Genomic DNA, 20,338 nt, shown 5'->3' with positions numbered 1-20,338 from the left:
AATGTAGGAAGCAATTTCAAATGAGATCAAGGATTTTATTTTTTTTGTTTCAAAATTTTTAAAAACATTTATTATGTTACCTTTTACCATTTTGCTTTTTTGTATAGTTTAAGGAATTACTTGATCCTACACACACTTGAGAAATTATAACAGAATATAGATCAAGGACTTTATATTTTTAGGTTTTGGTGTTCCAGTCACATAAAAATAACAGCAGCTGAACTTTCTTTCAGCCCCGTGTCATTACACTTTCAATATCTTCATGCTAGTGCAGAACCCAGTATTCTAAGTGCTCTACTATATAACATCCGGAAATTCACAAAGAATAGTCTGTATCTAAACCATCCCCCCCCCAAGAAAAAAGGGCTGAAGGACCGCCATAATTTGGCACAACCATCTACTGATTTCCTTCCTGTAACAGCTTTCCAATATGATACTGAGACTTTTGCCCTGGGGCAAAAAAAAACCTGGGGTTTTTATCCTGCGTTTTACATGGCTTTTCTTCCTTGTGCACTTTCAAATGCTGCTTCACAAGAGAGCTCTGGCTGAAGCATTTCCCACATGCACTGCACTGGTAGGGCTTGTCCACACTATGGATTCCCTAGTGCTGAATAAGATGGGAACTCGGGCTGAAACATTGACCACATTCATCACACTGGTAATATTTTTCTTCAGTATGAATTCTCTGATGCTGAATGAGATTCGAATCTCTCTTAAACCTTTCACCACTCTCACCAATTTGATAGGGCTTACCCAAGTATGGATCCATCAATGCTGAATAAGTTTGTCATATATTAACCAATGGTAATGTGACTCACAAGTCAACTAAATAAAATGTATTAAGTTAAAAAAAAGTCCAGCCATAATTATAAGTGAGAAAATAATGAATTATCAGGTTACCAAAAATAATGGTAAGCTGTTTTAAGAAACTACTATAGTAATAAGGTTACATATACATATCTTTATTCATTGTCAAAATCCACTAAACCATATTACAAAGTATAAACTTTAATATATGCAAACAAAATAAAGGAATTAGCCTATGTAATTTTGGAAAATGATATCTTAACTGGAAATTATAAAGGTACAGACAAAAGCAACCATAAACAATGTACTCTAGTGGGTAAATTTGTTACAAGAGCAGAGATTCTACAATACTGAGCCACATGCAGTGGAACACACCTGTAATCCCAGTGAATTGGGAGGCAGAAGCAGGAGGATCACAAACATGAGGCCAGGTTTGACAACGTAGCAAGACCTTGTCTCAAAATAAACAATAAGAAGAGATGGGAATATGGCTCAGTAGTAAAGAACCCCTGGATTCAATCCCACTATTTACTAAACCACGTTTTAATATACACACATACGTATGCATACACACACACATGCATACATACGTACATACATGGATTGTACACCATGCTCATATGATCTCTGTCTACTGAGAGGCCCTAGAAGAAAAACGCTATGCTGGTAGGTCCTTTAGTCACAGCAGCGAAAAACCTGATAAAACAGAAATTGGTACAGAGAAGTGGGGTCATTAGTGTGACTAACCTGACCATAAGGATCAGAAGATTTTTGAGCTTTTTGGAACTGGTGGGAAGAATTCTGAGATACTTAATAGTGCAAGCTGGAAATGCTTTAGGTTGTTGTAAGCAGAGCTTAATGGATGATTCTGGTGGGAGCTCAAAGAACAGAATGTCAATAGGACTGGGATAGTGAAGATAGGGCTCAAGAGGGTTCAAAGAACAACTCCTTTGGAATTTGGAGACAGGCCATTCCTGTTATGTTTTGGCTGAGAAGCTGTCAGTATTTTATCCTGAGACTCTTTGTGAGGCTGATTTTAAAAGTAATGAACTTCTTAATCTGGCAGAAGAATTATCTAGGCAGCCTAGCATTCAGGAGGTGGCATGGACATGGCTGACAGCTTTTAGCCAAACTTATTGTGATATTAAGGAACAAAAAGCAAAGCAGAACTTATTTTTTAAAACCTGGACTTGAAAGGCTAGAGTAAAACTGGGGCTAAGGAAGTTGCAGATGTTAAAAGATATAACTGCCACTAAAAAAAACACTTTGCCAGATACAAAAAGAAATATGGCTTCAGGGCATCTCAGGAGCTGATAAGACCACACCCAACTCAAGTTCAAGGGAGTAAAAGTAAAAATTGTATTGAGACCACTGGGGCACCCTTCTTGCACAAGGGGGCCTAAAAAGTTTATTTTTTTTCCCAATATGCTCAGCCACCCCGACATTCAGAGGGTGCTGCAATGAGTTATTGCTTGAGATGGCAGCCGACGTTGGTATCAACCATGTGCTGCTGGTTCTGCAAGAATGAAGGATGACTTAGGGGTTCTTGGAGGCTTCCACGAAGACTTTAAAGGAGGGGCTGGGAAGCCAGGCAAAGTGCAGCATGGTCAGAATCCCTGCAGGCACCCCCTGAGAAGTCAAAATGTGGAGATGTGAGGAGTAAGTCAAAGCTGCAGTGGAGACCCCTGAAAAAAGAAATGCGAGTAACCATAGGACATCGACCTAGGAAAGCTGCAACAAGCAGAGACAAGCCACTTGCGCTGCAACCAAAAAGGCCATAGGGGTGGAGCTATACATGCCCTTGGAGAGAACACTAAGACATCATGTGCCCAAGATTCTGGACAAGGAGCTACAAGACTTCATTACCCAGCTGGATTTTGGCCTTGCCTTGGTCCTATCCGTCTTTCTATCTCCCTAATTTTGTGAATGCAAACATTTACGGTGTGCCATTACATATTGGACACTTGTAAACTGCTTTATGTTTACAAAAGTACACAACATGAGATTGCCTTGAGCCTCAGAGAAGATTTTGGACTTGAACTTTCAGCAATCTTACCCTATTGACTATACAGAACCCTGGAAATGAAAAATTGTATTTTATGTTGTGAGCTTTCGTGGGCACAAACTGATATTTTGGATGTGAGGTGTCCCCTAAAAGCTCACATGTAAGACAATCAAAAAAGGTGCGGAGGAGAAATCACTGGGTTACAAGAGTCTTGACCCATTTAGTGATTTAATCCTCTGTCTGATAGGTATTAACTGAGTGGAAACTGAACTGCTAAGATGCTGCTGGAAAAGGTGAAAATTTTGGGCATGGCTTTCGGTATATATTTGTATCTGGCCAGTGAAGTCTCTCATTCTGGATAAGCATGATATGAGCCGATTCGCTCTGCCACCCTCTCCTGCCATGATGTTCTGTCTCACCTTAAACCCTGAGGAATGAAGCCACACTTCTATGGACAGAGACCTCTGAAACCATGAGCCCTCAAATAAACTCTTCCTCCTCTACAATCGTGCTGGTAGTGTACTTTAGTCACAGCAGCAAAAAAAGCTGATTAAAACCGAAATCCAATTAGGAGCACGCATACCCAGGACCAGAATCTTTGTGAATGCCACTTTTTTCAATAAGAGTAACCACAGTGTATGGAGAAACGGCTGATCTGAGGCATGGGATGATAAGCCTGGAGTATCTTGTAGGACCATGAGGCAATGAAGTACTCAAGACTCTGGAAACGTGGTGCTCTGCCAGAATGTGCAGGCCTGTGTGTATTCTGCCTTTCAGTCTGAGACTATCCTCGGATACCTCAGGCCAGATAATCATGGAGGAGCAGTGAATACTGCTTCTTCCGATGGGGAAACACCTTCCATTCATCTTCCATGTATGAATAGTACATCATTTGCTCTTTGCTTTCTTGAGACTTCAGTCCACAGCCCGCAGTATGAAAACCTTTTGAGGAGCCACTCTCTCAGCTCCTCTAAAAGGAAAGCTCATAGCCCTACGGAGCTTGATAAAGATAAATCAGTGGTCAGGATCGAACCCAACACTTCATGTGTGCAGGTAAAAGAGGAAATACAGGAAAGAAAACCATTCTCCTCTATGCCAAGTTGCTCAAAGCAAAGGTGAATGCCTCTAAAGAAGAATTACTGTCTCCTGAGGGAGAGGGCATGCCAAAAGAGGAAAATCTTGCTAGAGAGTCTAAGAATTCATGACTAAATTCATGAGACTCCCTGAATCCTGCCTGTAGAAATTTTATGCAAACTTCTTTCTACAGAGATTTTTCTCAGGAGGTACCAAGCAACTACAAGTTCAACACTAGTTGAGAACAAATAATCTCCCAAGAGTAGTTACTCCAAAGATAAATGCCAAATGCAGAAGAGGAGTGAAACTCCAAGATATATAGCTGTACCTGACATCAGTGTCCTTGTAAAAAAAAAGGCTTCTTTAAGACCACCCTGGTGTGTGGATGAACTGATCCAATTCATGAAGCCTACAGATGTTCAGACAGCAGGCCCAGTTGACAACCTCTTTAGGCAACATGAAATTGACAGAAAATTTCTGCTGCTACTGAAGAGTAATGAAGTGTCCCCTGAAGCTCACATGAGAGACAACGCAAGAAGTTTTGGAGGACGAATGATTGGGCTATAGCCTTAACCAAATCAGCAAATCGATCCCTCATGGGATTAAGAGAGTGGAGCCTGGAGGCAGCTGGGGTGAGGCTGCAGGAAGTGGTTCACTAGGGGCGTGGCTGTGGAGTATATATTCTGTATCTGAAGAGTGCAGTCTCTATCTCTCTGGCACCCTCTCCTGCCACGATGTTCTGTCTCACCTTATGCCCTGAGGAATGGAACCACACTTCTATGGACAGAGACCTCTGAAACCATGAGCCCTCAAATAAACTGTTCTTCTCTAAAACTGTTCTGATCAGATCTTTTAAGCACAGAGGCAAGAAACCTGACTATCCCATGGAATATAGTATAGGGTGCTGAAGTGGGGGCCAGCATTAAAGTTACATTACTATATTGAAAAATTTAATGAAGGAAAATATGATTTAATTTCTCATGTGTCCTGGTAAAATTTTAATTTTAAAAGTATTCTTTGAGCAATTTTGTATTCTGGAAGTCTCTTAAACTATTTTTATCATAATTGCAGAATTATATTAATCATCCAGTTGACTTTAAAAACCATTTAAGATGTTAGCATTATGATACTCAAACTGGCAGTTTATTCTATATATTTTTTAATTTGTTGTAATTAGTTATATATGACAGCATAATGCATTTTGACATTGGATTGGCAGAGGGGACGGGAGGGAGTGTTCAAGTGGGAAGGTTGGTATAATTAGACATTTTTACCCTATATACATGAATTATTGCATAACCGGCATGACTCTGCATATGTACAGGCAGAAGAATAAGAAGTTGTTCTCCATTTGGGTACAGTGTATCAAAATGCATTAAAGCGCTATATATAGGAAAAAAACTCAAATTATCACTATTTGCCAAAGACATCATTCTATATTTAGAAGACACAATACATTCCACCAGAAAACTTCCAGTACTAGTAAATGAATTCAGCAAAGTAAGAGGATATAAAATCAGTACCCATACATTGGTGATGAATCCACTGAAAGAGAAATTAGGAAAACTACCCTATTCACAATTGCCTTAAAAAATAAAATACTTCGGAATCAATCTAACAACAGACTTAAAATACCTTTACAATGAAAACTAAAGAAATAGAAGAAGACCTCTGAAGATGGAAACCTCTCACATGTTCTAGGGTAGGCAGAATTAATACTGTCAAAATGGCCATAGTAACTAAAGATTGACACAGATGTAATGCAATTCCTATTAAAATCCCAATAACATTCTTTATAGAACCAGAAAATGTAATCATGAAATCCATTTGTAAAGAGAGCCAGAATAGCCAAAGCAATCCTTAGCAAAAAGAGTGAAGAAGCAGGCATCAAAATAGCAGATCTTAAACTATAATACAGAACAAGAGTGACAAAAACAGCATGGGATTGGCACCAAAATAGACATGTAAACCAAGGGCACAGAAGAGAAGACACAGAGACCAAAGCACATAAATACGATTAACTCATACTACACAAAGGCACTAAAAAACATACATTGGAAAAGACAGCCTCTTTCACAGAAGAAGAAATACAATCGATCAAAAAAGGGCTGGGGATGTGTCTCAGTGGTTGAGCAGTTGCCTAGCATGTGCAAGGCGCTGGGTTTGATCCTCAGCACCACATAAAAATAAAATACAGGTATTGTGGGGCTGGGGATGTGGCTCAAGCAGTAGCGTGCTTGCCTGGCATGCGAGGGGCGCTAGGTTCGATTCTCAGTACCACATAAAAAATAAATAAATAAATAAAGATGTTGTGTCCACCGAAAACTTAAAAAAAAATATTTAAAAAATATAGGTATTGTTTTCTACTACAACTAGTATAGATTGATAGATAGATAGATAGATAGACAGATATATATATATATATATATATATATGAATGAATAAATGTTCAATATCTCTAGCAATCAGAGAAATGCAAATCAAAACTACTCTAAGATTTCAACTCACTCCAATCAGAATGGCAATTATCAAGAATACAAGCAGCAACAAATATTGGTAAGGATGTGGGGGAACAGGTACACTTATACATTGCTGGAGGCCTGGAAACTGATGAAACCACTCTGTATAAAAGCATACAGATTCCTCAGAAAACCTAGAATGGAACCACCATTTGACCCAGCTATCCCACTCCTTGGTTAATACCCGAAGGACTTAAAATCAGCAGACTACAGTGGTGCACCCACATCAATATTTACAGCGCCTCAGTTCACAATAGCCAATCCATGGAACCAACCTAGATGCCCTTCAACAGATGAATGGAAGAATATGGTATATATACACAACGGCATTTACAGGTAAATGGATGGAGCTGGAGAATATTATGCTAAGTGAAATAAGTCAATCCCAGAAAAACAAAGGCCGATTTTTTTTTTTGGGGGGGGGGGGGGGAGAGAGAGAGAGAATATGAATATGAATGAATGAATATCGTTTTTGTAGATGGACACAATACAATGCCTTTATTTTTATGTGTGCTGAGAATCAAACCCGGGTCTCGCCCGTGCTAGGCGAGCGCTCTACCCCTGAGCCACAATCCCAGCCTCCAATGTTTTCTTGATGTGCGGGGGTTAATTCACATTGGGGGAAGGGGAGTCATCAAGAATGAATAGAGGTACTTTGGATTAGGCTGAGGGGAGGGGGGTCTCAGGGTAGGAAGGGTGGTATAATGAATTGGACATTATTCCCTTATGTGCATATATGACTACATGGCCAGTGTAATTCCATATCATGTATAACCAGAATAATGAGTATTTATACTTCATTTATATATAATGTGTCAAAATACATTCTCTTGTCATATATAACTAATTAGAACCAAAAAAAAAAAAAAAAAAAAAACTACAGCAAAACAAAAAAAGAATAAATCAACTATAGGATTTTTAGACATCCAACTTGATCATAGCAAAAAGACAATGTAATTATTAGACTTACAATGGCAGTAACTTTTGTGCATATTAATTACATCATCCTTGGGGGGGGGGGGGGAAGCAAGCCATGGATTTTAAAAACTAGTAGTAACTTTAACAGTGATAATTATGGAGGTGTTTTATTTTGCATTAGGGACACTGGATATTGAACCCAAGGATACTTTACTACTGAGTTACATACATAGACTTACTTTAGTTATTTTCTTCCATCCTTCATTAATTTACTGATTTTGCGAAAGGGTCTTGCTAAGTTGCTATGAGTCTCACTATGTTGCTAAGTCTGGCCTTGATCTTGCGATACTCCTGCCATAGAGTCCTGAGTCTCTGGGATTGAGGGTATGCACAAGTAAACCCAGCTACCCAGCATTTTTGAACAAACATAAATCCTATAGTATCTTGAAGTAATATAACAAGATAAAATTTGATGAGGAAAAAATTGTACAAATAATTAAATAGTCTTAGATAAAAATTAATTATTTTTGCACATAGTACAATTAGTCATCTTTCCAGGTAAGGAATAAGAATGAAGTAATAGGCTCTCATATGAGATTGCTGTTACAAAAGGATCAAAGGTATTCCAAATATTAGCTTAATATAATGGTGACCATTTAAAAGACAGGAGCAAGCAGGAATTCTTCTGATGACATGAAGTTTGGAAAGAGATTTAAGAACTGTTTACAGAGTATAGAGAGAATTCTTGTTATCATCTAACGTTCAAACACCTGGAAGAATCAATTGTAACATAGGTACCTGATGCATGTTTGTTTATAAGATCTCCCCTGAAAACCCTAAACAATTACAGACTTAGCAAATATCTTCTGGACAGCTATCAACATACAGGGTGATTTTTCTTTCCACGTTGGAATGTTACTTGATTCTAAGAAACAAAAAGAACACAAAAGCCTGACAAATAAACACAACAAAACCAGCTACTTGGTTGTTGCTCAACTATTATTTCATAAACCAAATATAAGAAAAATTTTTTTTCAACTTGCTTCTTCATGTTAGTGCAAGTTAATACTTTACCTGGATCAACCAAAGCTTTATTAAATATTTCTTTAAGTTTACGACTCTTCACATTCCTTCCTTGAGCAAGATTTCTGTACATCTCATACCCTATGATCATAACACCACCATCTTCTTGCCACCTCTGCAGCATGTAGCTTCTCTCCTGAGGACGTTTCACAGTTGCTAATTCAGAGACCTTTTGTGAGAAAATAAGGATTTTGGAAAATACCTATTAAAAATGTAAGACTATTAAAAATTCCCTTTAAAATATGCACTATTTGTAATTTAAAATCTTTCTTCTACTATATGAATTTCATGCAAATATTTCAATAACAAAAACACTTAAATATGATACCTCGAGCTTCTCATCATCTTTTAATCCCTCTTGCCACTTCTCAAATTCATTCATCCAATTCAAAGCAGTATTAAGAGGACAAACCACTAAAGCTGTGCTAAAATCCAATTTGTCACACAAAAGAACTGTATGAAGAAAACTTACAACCTAAAAGAAAACAAATTAAGTTGGTACCTTCATTTATATACCCACAAAAATTTAAGCAATCTTACAACTAAAGTTTTGTTTGGTTTAAACAGTACACTAACCCAAGAAAAGGGTTAGTGTACTGTTTAAATAATTTGCAAGCCATGTATAGGGAAAGAAATATATTTGTAAAATGAAAAATGTAAAAGGTCATTTTAACTCTAAAGCATCATAATAATACTATGATTGATCAAAATAATATAAAATGTTCTCACACCTAAACAAAGGCCCTGATCTCCACAGAATGTCCCAAAAGCCTTTCAGAAAATACCACTGCCAATTTGGAAGACAAGTATGTTACACAATACTTTTCCATTTTAACTTGTTCTAACTCACTGAATCTATAATAATTACCCATCTCTGGAAATAATCTATATAATAGTTTCACATCTCTGCTACATAAACCAAATATAAGAAATGCAATCACTTTTTTCGTTCTTTTGCAATGCTAGAGTTTGAACCCATGGTCTTGTACAGGATGGGTGAAAAAAATCTACCACTAAGCTATAATCCCAACCATACAAACGAAGTAATTTTAATGGTAAAAAATACCATTAAAATGTTCTCATTACTGTGGCATCACAAACTATTTTTTAGGGCTTTATTTTTTATGTGGTGCTGAACATCAAACCTAGTACTTCACAAATGCTAGGAAAGTGCTCTACCACTTGGCTACAACCCCAACCCAATAGACAGTTAAATATTGTTAAGTGAAAGAAGTTAATTTCTCACTCAAAGACTTGGTCATGGTTGTTTGCCCTATCTGTAACCCCACTTCCTTACCTTATTAGGACTTCTGCTCAAACATAGCATTTTTTAAAGATGTCTTCCTTAACTTTCAATGTTTATTATATTATTGTTATTATCATCTTAACACATATTATCTAAAAGCAGAAATTTCTTATTTTATTCTCTGACAGAATATAATATATTGAGAGGGATTCTGTAATTCTTAATCACTGTTTTATCTCCAGGCCCTACAGCAGTGTGTAAACATAACAGAACCCAGTATTAATGTTGAATCCAAATTAATGTAAGCAAAAAAAACAGGATACATGGATATTCTTTATTCTTACCTGTAAAGTCTTACCAAGTCCCATGCAATGTGCAAGAATGCATCCTGAACCTGGAGATTTCTTTGTCTTTTTCACAGACTCACAACAGCAATCCCACATAAACTGAACACCTAAAGATTACAGCTTCATTAAGTTACATTTAAAGGTCCAAGTTAAACCTTTTCCCAATCAGTTAAATCAAAAATAACGAAAACTTCTAAGAAATAGTATTAACACAATACTCAAGAGTTTAAAAAAAACTTAAATATAAATAGAATGATTTCCCTGCGAAGATAAATTAGACACAAACACAAGCACACTACTGGATGACTTTGTTAAATTCACATTATCTAATCTATCAAAACAGTTTTTCTCTATACCCTGGGATGGTACAAAAATATATAAAAATACTTTCCTTTGAAATAGAAACTTTACCTAAAGATGAAACAGCTTCCTATCAAATACACTTTAAAGGATACTGAGCCAATCAGTGTTAAAAAAAAAAAAAAAGGATAATTCATTATTTCTATTATTTATTCAACAGAAAAGACTGAGTAAGAAATGGGGCCAGTAACTCAAGAAGTAGGAAATATAGAATTTACCTTATGAATCAATTCATATGCATACTCAAAACCAACTTACTTATTCTGCTCCAAGAAAGCAGAAGGAAGTTACAATAGAGTATCTTTCTAATACCAGTACAGGAGTATTATTTTAAAACATACCTGAAGATCCTGAAATAGGAATTCCCAAAGAAGGCACTGAGGTAACTGTACCACTTCTTAGCCACCTCATCCAACCACTATAGTACAAGTGAAATTCACTTGTTAAATATACCCATTTATAAGTAACAATTTTTCCAAATTATAAAATTCACTGTTTCTGCAATTACAAAAGATTTTTTTCTTCCTCATTTACCTACAGGCAATCGTTAGGGCAGGAATCATGTTATTTTAGCTCACCAATTTATCTCCAGTGCTTAGCAGCATGTGAGTCACACAGAAAACAACTAAATATAGGTAAACTTTAACGTGAATGAATTGCCTAATAGGTTCTTACCATCTACTTGATGGGGTTTCAATTTGATAACCATATTTCTATGAACCTGCACTAAAGGTTCTTTGGTTTCTTCATCTTCATCTAGGACCAATTTGGTTGTTATTGGACACTTGGTGGGTGAAGCATCTTCAATTTCTATCACCTACAAAAAAAAAAGCTGTTGATAGTTAAGTTCAAGCAATGGTGGAGTATAAATTTTACTATGGAATATTTTCTAAAGTATAGATACATCTAATATTTTGGTTCAATAAGGCCAGGATAATATGTTTTCCAAATTCAATCACCTTTATAAAACATAAAATCACTTTAGTAAAGCCAATAATTTAGCTTAATAGTTCTCAACCAGGATACCTCAATACATGTTAGATAGAAATGTGAAAAAAGAAGTGTTCTAACTAGTCTATGGCACCAACATTACAATGTGAATACAGATGTGATTCCCAACCTGGGAAAGTTCTATTCTATAGGACACTTAAAATTTGAGGGCACTTAAGATTGTCATGATGAGTGGTAATGGCTGGTAATAAATGGAGAGGAGCAAAAGGCAAATATAAAAGTAAACATCCTCCCAGACACAGTGATACACTCTTCTAATCAAAGTGGTTCATGAGGCTGAGGCAGGATGATAGCAAGTTCAAAGCCAGGCTCTGGACCATAGTGAGGCCTTAAGCAACTCAGGCGAGACCCTGTCTCAAAATAAAACATTTAAAAAGGGCTGGGAATGTGGATCAGTGGTTAAGCAACCCTGGGTTCAATCCCTGATAACAACAACAACAACAAAAAGTAAACATCCCTACAATATGAAATGCCAAAAAGAATTGTTCCACTCAAGAAGTAACTCCCAGTGGTAGCATGCTTGAGAACCCCATCACCCCCGAAAAAATAAAGGAAGCAAGGGAAGGAGGAAAGGAAGAAGAAAAATAGAAAAATACATATACACAAGCACAGATAATAAATCACCTATAAATGAGAATACCATTGTGGAAATGTGGGAATCCAGCAGAGAATTCATCCAGCATACTCTTGGAACAAAATAGTTAAAAAATAGATGCACTGAAGAATTCAGGCATGAGGATCACAAGTTCAAGACCAGTCCCAGCAGTTTAGTGAGGCCCTAAGCAACTTATTGAGACCCTGTCTCAAAATTAAAAATAAAAATAAAAAAGGATTTAGGGTGTCTCTCAGTGGTTAAGTGCCTGGGTTCAATTCCTGATATTAAAAAAAAAAAAAAAAAAAAAAAAAACACAAGAGTGGATGAAGTGGTTTTTTCTTCAAATGCACAAATAGCAACAAAAGACTTCAAGGAACAAGAAAAGCCATGGATACATGGTGCCATCAAAAGAACACAACAGTTTTACAGTAAGTTATCCCCCAAAAGCAACAACTAAGGAAAGTAGTATGGAGATGCCTCAGAAAACTTGGAATGGATCCACCATTTGACCCATCTATCCTATTCCTCAGTTTATACCTGAGGGTCTTAAAATCAGCATACTATTACAATGACACAGCCAGATCAATGTTTATAGCAGCTCAATTCACAATAGCTGAACTATGGAACCAGCCTAGGTGCCCTTTAACAGATAAATGGATAAAGAAAGTGTATTATAAAGGACTGGGATTGTAGCTCAGTGGGAGAGCAGTTGACTAGCATGTGTGAGGCACTGGGTTCGATTCTCAGCACCATATATAAATAAATAAAGGTAAATCAACCACTAAATTATTTTAAAAAAGAAAAGAAAATGTGTTATATATACACAAAGGAATATTACTCAGCCTTAAAGAATGAAATTATGGCATTTACAGGTAAATGGGTGGAGCTGGAGAATATCATGCTAAGCAAATAAGCCAGTCCCAAAAAACCAAAGGCCAAATGTTTTCTCTGCTATGCAGATGCTAATTCACAATGGGGGAGTGGGGCACTAGGGAAGAATAGAGGTACTTTGGATTAGTCCAAGGGGAGTGAAGGGGGGGGGAGTGGGGGTAGGAGGAATAATAAGAATGAATCAGTAATTATACCCTACATGCATATATGATTACACAACCAGTGTAATCATACACCATGTACAACCAGAGAAATGAGAAGTTATACTCCATTTATGTATGATGTGTCAAAATGTATTCTATTGTTGTGTATAACTACTTAGAACAAATTTTTTTTAAAAAGACTACTATTCATGGACCATGCATCTGGTCACCAGAACTTTCATGGAAAAGTACAATAATATTAATATTGTTTTCTTGCCCATACACACAATATCAATTCTCTGGTCATAACCAGGAGTCATTTTTACATGCAACTTGCCATGATTTGGATGTGAGATGTTTGGCAAAAGCTCATGTGTGAGACAACACAAAAAAAAACCTTAGAGGTGAAATAATTGCGTTATGAGAACTTTAACCCAATCACTGAAAAAAATCCCCTAATAGAAATTAACTGATAACTGAAGGTGGGTAGGGTGTGGCTGGAAGAGGTGGGTCATGGGGAGCTTGACCTTGGAGTTTATCTTGAGTGAGCTGAGCTTAGTCTGTTTTCTAATCATCATGTGAGCTATGATGTTGCCTCTGAGGAATGGAGTCAGCTGTCTAGGCACTGAGACCTCTAAAACCCTGAGCACCCAAACAAAATTTTCCTACTCTAAAATTGTTCTTCTCAGGTTTTTTAGTCACAGGATCAAATAAGCTGTCTAAAACACAAGTCCTATTATTTAAGAAATACATTTTGTAGCCAGATACAGTGGTGCATGACTGTAATCTCAGCAAATTAGAGATGAAACAGGGGGATCACAAATTCAAATCCAGCCTCAGCAATTTAGCAAGGCCATAAGCAATTTAGCAAGACCTTGTCTCAAAACTACAAAAATAGAAAGGGCTGGGGATGTGGCTTAGTGTTTAGGGTTCAATCCCTGGTACCAACCAAAATTTTTTTTAAAAAAAGGAAAGAAGGAATAGAAATACTGAGGGATCTGACCAAAGTAAATTCAAAGCTTTCTGGAAAGTACTCATCACTCTAGACATCATTAACATTCATGGTTCTTGTGAGGAGGTCAAAATATCAACAGTAAGAGGAATATGAAAGAACTTGACTTAAACCCTCATGAATGACCTCATGAGGTTTAAGTTACAAGTAACTTCAAGTGTGATGAAAATAGTATAAAACTACAAGTTTAAGTGGAGCCTGGACATATATCACTAGATTTTTGCAATATCATGATAAAGCTTAATAGAAAAGGGAGGCCAGGTGAGGTGGTGTATACCTGTAATCCCAGCGGCTCAGGAGGCTAAGAAAGGAGGATTGCAAGTTTAAAGCCAGCCTAAGCAACAAAGAGGTGCTAGGCAACTCAAGGAGACCCTGCCTCCAAATAAAAATATTAAAAATAGGGCTGGGAATGCAGCTCAGTGGTCCACTTTCCCTAGTTCAATGCCCAGCACCAAAAACAAGGGGAGGGGGAATAAGGGCGGAGTTGCTCATGGGAATGAGCAAATAAAATGACTTTTTTATTTGGTATTATCGACTGACCCCTGGGGCACACTACCATACTCAGCCCCTTTTCATTTTCTGAGACAGAGATTTGCTAACGTGCCCAAAATGGCATCGAACTTGAGATATTCCAGCCTCCCAAGTCATTGGGTAAACACAAATATGCCACAGTGCTCTGTAGAAAATTATTTCTTAAAATGGAATGTAAATCACTTGTGGTGACAAACACCTGTAATCCCAGCTATTTGAGAAGCTGAGGCAGAATGATCACAAATTCAATGCCAGATTCACCAACTTAAAACATAAAAAGGGGTTGGAGATGTAGCTCACTGTTAGGGCACAGCACATGTTCAATACCCAGTACTCCAAAGTGAGGAAAAAAAAATTATGGAATCTACCCTTGATGAATACCACTCAGATGTTGAAATGAGGAAATTCAGCTAATTTCATAAGAAACTGCCATATCCATCCAAACTGTCAGCAAACACCAACGATTAGTCAGAGGCCATTAACATGGAAGGAAGACCCACAAGCAGCAAAAAAGACTGACTTACTGAAGGCTCATATGATCATTAGCATTTTTTAGTGACAAAATATTTTAAATTTGGGCACATAAATAAATATTTTACAAAGAAAACTACTAAACACTTAATAAACTATATTACTGTTTAAACATAGCTTTATATGCAGAGAGAAAAGGAAACATACATGTGACTCACATGGTTGCAATATTTGTTTTATTGCAATACTATTGAACCAAACCCACAATATCTCCTGGTTATGTCTGTACTATAATCAGCAAGAGAGAAGTTATTCATCCTACACTGTTGGGAGCCGGTCTGGACCGTATACACTTTTAAGTCCTGAGTAAAGGAGCATGGAACAGTTGCACCCTGCTATGGGGAGCTGCTCTGGAAATATGTATCCTTAAGCCCTGAGCAAGACATACTGAACAATTACTGCACTCCTCAATAACTTGGGCTTTACCTCCACTCGGATAATGAGGCTTGACTCCAGGAGTAGGAGTTACCCGGTGGGGTTGAGTTACACTTACCTGTTCCTTTGTAATCCTACCCCTTGCCCTTTTTGGGATAGAATGTTCCATGGAACCTCCCTATATAAGAATAAAGAATTCCAGTGGCTCTCTTTTTTTCCACAGACCCCTAAGGTCAGAGAGCCGTCCCAGAGTTTGAAAAGGGACTTCTGTGTGTTTGCATACTTTCTTCGCCATTTTCCTAAGTTATTAGAATAGTAAGATTTGTGAACCAAGCATAGGTCACCAGCTAGAATAGATGGTGATGATACACAAAGGATCTTTAAAAAGGTAATCAGTCAATTTCTCAAAAGAAACTTAATGGTCAGAAGGCAATGCAAAATACTGAACAAAAACCCTGTCAGCTGAGAAGATCTCCAGAAAACATACATTCAAAGGCCAATAAAAAGCCAGTATAACTGTAATTTTCATTGATAACTCCACTTTTTGCTTTCTACAAGATTAAAAAAATATATAAAATATAATTATAAATTATCACACATATATAAAATGGCTAAAATGTTTGTGGCATTGTTAACATACACAGTTAAAACACTTATCTACACGGCAAGCAGTTGAATAAGAGTTTTGGGGGCTGGGGATGTGGCTCAAGCGGTAGCGCGCTCGCCTGGCATGCGTGCGGCCCGGGTTCGATCCTCAGCACCACATACAAACAAAGATGTTGTGTCCGCCAAATACTAAAAATTAAAATTCTCTCTCACTCTCTCTTTAAAAAAAAAGAATTTTGGTATGCACTGAAACAAGATTTTTATAACATAAGGATATTATTTGTAATCTGCACTGTAACCACAAAGAAAATAGCTGTATAATATAAATGAAATAAATTGAGGTGAACATCAAATGTATCACTGCAGAACTTCAATTAACAACGAAAGAACTCTAATTAATGTAGAAAATAATGAACAAAAGAAATGTAACTAAGACACAATAAAAAGCAACATGGAAGAAGAAGATCTTTATTCATCATAACTTACCTCAAATTTAAATGTACTTAACTCCTAAATCAAAAAGTACAGATTAAATGATTTAAAAATATGGTCTGGGGCTGAGTATTTGGCTCAGTGGTAACATGCTTGCCTAACATGCACAAAACCATGGGTTACATGCCAAGGCCCAAAAAATAAAACAAAATATGATCCAAATACTCACTTCAGAACTAGGCAGAAAGTAACAGAATGGTAAAAGATATTCTTGCATAACCAAAAGAGAGCTGGGATGGCTAAATAAACATACACAACATATTTTAAGTTGAAAACACTCTTTTAAGAGACAAATAGGCAATTATATATCAATAAATGAATCAACTCATCAAAAAGTTATAATAATTATACTCACACATGGATAACATAAAACATCCCCAAGATATATAGGAAACACTAATAAAATTGGAAGAAACAGAAAGAACTAGAATAATGCTTGGAAATTTAAATAGGCCAATTTTAATAATGCAAGGGAATGGGGCTGTATAGCACAATGGCAGAGTACTTGCCTAGCATATTTGAGGCACTGGTTTCAACTCGCGCAGCACCACATTAAAAAAAAAAAAGGTGTCCTATGCATATGCAACTAAGAAAATTTTAAAAAATAATGCATGGGCAATCAGAGACAAAAGATCAATAAAGATTTTAGTAACACAATAAATCACATGGACCAAACAGATTTATACAGAATACTCAAGAATGGCAGGAAACATATTTTTCTCAAGTGCACATAGACAGACCATGTGAGAGGGCATAAAACAAGTCTTAATATAAAAGGAATGAAATCATACAAAGCATGTTTTCCAAGGAAAAGGTAATGAAATCAGAAATGAATAACAAAGAACTAAAAAAAAAAACAGAAATGTGTTCAAATTTAATAAAACTTTTAGATAATGGGTGTAATAACAAATCACAAGAGAAACTAGAAAATATCATGAAGAAAATGAAAATAAACAGAATTTTTAAATTTATTGGATGGAATAAAATGAATGCTAAAAGAGGCCATATTTAGTGTATGTAAATGTAAACAATGATGCAAAATTAAGATCCTAATGTTACACATGAAGGAATCAGCAAAAGAAATACAAAGTAAACCTAAGCTATGAAAACCAAAGAATACAGATTAGAGCATAGACTAATTCATTCATTCATGGTACAACAAATATATACATTAAAGACAAGTGCTCAACCACATACGCTCACCTATCTCTTAACGATATGGATGTATTCTGAAAAGGAAATCATTAGAAGATTTTGTTGTGCAAATGTCACAGTGTTCTTAACAAAATTACAGCCCGAAAACATCATGTGGCAATATAATTTTATGGCCCAACCACTGTATATATGGCCTGTCATTGAGGGAAAGATGATTGCACAGTATATGGCTATATAGCAAAACATTAAGAAATGAAGAAGGGAAGTGTTAAGTATATTAATGTTCCTTTTATTATTATATCAAATTCTGTGTATGTTTACAAGTTTTCATTATAAAACTGGGAGAGAAATAAAACCACTTTAAAGGGGGGAATGAAAAATAAATCATGTGTTATGCAAAAAGAAATATATACTTACTATTTGTGGGGGACTGCTGGATTAAAAAACAAGATATGACAATATGTTGTTTACAAGATACTCACAGTCTAAGACAGCAAAGGAAAAAGCCTGGGAAGGATATACCATGTAAATGGAGACAGAAAGCAAACATTCAATTCAAACACAGAATTCAAGCCAAAATTAATCTTAAGAGACAAAATCACTTCATCCTGGTTAAGGGAATCATCCAACAAGAAGATAAAGTGACTGCAAATATGTATGCCCCATAGGTCACCACACCTACACACATAAACAAATCCTTCTAAATATAAAGAATTGAATAGCCCACAATAGTATAATATGGGTGATTTCAACACATCTCTCTCACCATTAGATAAGTCATGCAGACATAAACTAAGATTCTTTAGAACTGTTGACCAAATGGACCCCATAGACTTTATAGAATATTTCATCCATTGACAACAAAATTCACTTTTTGCTCAGAAGCACATTCAACTTTTTCTAAAATAGACATGTTTTAGGACCCAAAGAAAATTATTCCAAGTGCAAAATAAAAAAATAAAAAGATAATTGCTTGCATCCTGTCAGATAACAACAAAATAAAATTATAAATCAACAACAAAATTAAAAACAAAACGTTTTAATACCTGGAGATTAAATAATACACTTTTATGACTGAAGAATCCATTAGAAGAGAAATCAAAGAAGAAAAAATTCTTAGAAACAAATGAGAATAGAGATACAACATATCAAAATCTCTAAGAAGGAAAACAGTTCAACATTTAAAAAAGAATGATCCCAAATAAATAATCAAATTATACACATCAAGACCCTAGAAAAGGGGTTGGGGATATAGCTCAGTTGGTAGAGTGCTTGCCTAGCATGTACAAGGCCCTGGGTTCAATCCCTAGTAGCACCAAAAAAAAAAAAGGACCCTAGAAAAGTAAGAACAAACTAATACAAAATCAGTAGAAGATAGGAAATAACTGAAAAGATCTGAAATTAATGAAACTCAGAATTTTAAAAAGGATCAATGCAACAAAGAATTGTTTCTTTGATAAGATAAACAAAACTGATAACCCCTTAGACAAACAAACCAAAACAAAAAAATCCAAATCAAAAAAATTAAAGATGGACAAGGAGACATAACCACAAAGATTTTTTTTTTAATCCAGAGAGCCATTGGACGCTATTCTGAAAACTTTATACTCTGATAAAGTGAAAAATCCCGAAGATGTTGACAAATTTCAAGACATGTGTAACCTATCCAAATTGACCCAAGAAAACAGAGAAATACACCGGGCATGGTGGCATACACCTGTAATCTCAGCAGCTCAGGAGGCTGAGGCAGGAGAATCTCAAGTTCAAAGCCAGCATCAGCAAAAGTTAGGTGCTAAGCAACTCACTGAGACCTTGTCTCTAAATAAAATGCAAAATAGGGCTGGGGATGTGGCTCAGTAGTCAAGTGTCACTGAGTTCAATCCCTGGTACCTCAAAAAAAGAGAGGGGGGGTAAGAGAAATCCTGAACAGATGAATATGTAATGAAACTGAAACATGAGTAAAAGCCTTTCAACAAAGAAAAGCCCAGGACCAGATGTATTCTACAAGAGTTCTACCAGACTATTAGAGAAGAACTAATGCAAACTTTCTCAAATTATTCCATGAAACAAAAAATAAAGCAACATAATATCATCCTGATACCAACATAAGACAAAGACACATCAAGAAAATAAACTGATGGAAAAAATCTTTAATAAAATATTAGCAACCTGTGTTATCATATTAATGTTAAAACACTTGAACAAGATACTACACCATGATCAAATGAATTTCATGGCAAGGATTCAAGATTGGTTCAACATATGCAAATCAGTAAGTATAATCACAGCATAAATAAAAATCGGACAAGAATCATATAATCACCTCAAATAATGCAGAAAAAGCATTCAAAAAATCCAACACCTATTCTTGTTACAAAGGTGGAAGAAACGGGATAAAAAGAAGTTACATCAACATTATAAAGGCTATAGCAAACCCAAAGCTAACATACTGAACATAGAAAAATCAGAAAGCATTTCCTCTAAAATCATAAGCAAGACAAATATAAAAATGTATCTATCCTGCAAACACTTAAGAAGATAAGCAGGCCAAGTACAGTGGCATATGCCTTTAATTCCAGTGACTCCACGGGCTGAAGCAGGAAGACTGCATGATTGAAGCAAGCCTAGACAATTCAG

At 36.2% G+C, this 20,338-nt stretch overlaps 1 protein-coding gene across 7 annotated transcripts in view; it reads right to left on the bottom strand.

Moving 5' to 3' along the window:
* The window catches only part of Atrx (ATRX chromatin remodeler), a 224,947-nt gene that overhangs the window by 95,883 nt on the left and 108,726 nt on the right, over positions 1 to 20,338 (bottom strand). For all 7 annotated transcript variants that reach the window (XM_071606698.1, XM_027922953.2, XM_071606695.1 and 4 more), the window contains 4 exons: positions 11,035 to 11,176; positions 9,997 to 10,106; positions 8,735 to 8,881; positions 8,398 to 8,575 (listed from right to left, as the gene is read on the bottom strand). In XM_071606698.1, the coding sequence (XP_071462799.1) occupies positions 8,398 to 8,575; positions 8,735 to 8,881; positions 9,997 to 10,106; positions 11,035 to 11,176 (577 nt within the window). The remainder of the gene's footprint in view (positions 1 to 8,397; positions 8,576 to 8,734; positions 8,882 to 9,996; positions 10,107 to 11,034; positions 11,177 to 20,338) is intronic.

Source organism: Marmota flaviventris, chromosome X (genome assembly GCF_047511675.1).
Source record: "Marmota flaviventris isolate mMarFla1 chromosome X, mMarFla1.hap1, whole genome shotgun sequence".
Lineage (NCBI taxonomy): Eukaryota > Metazoa > Chordata > Mammalia > Rodentia > Sciuridae > Marmota > Marmota flaviventris.
This window is presented reverse-complemented; position numbering and strand designations above follow the sequence as displayed.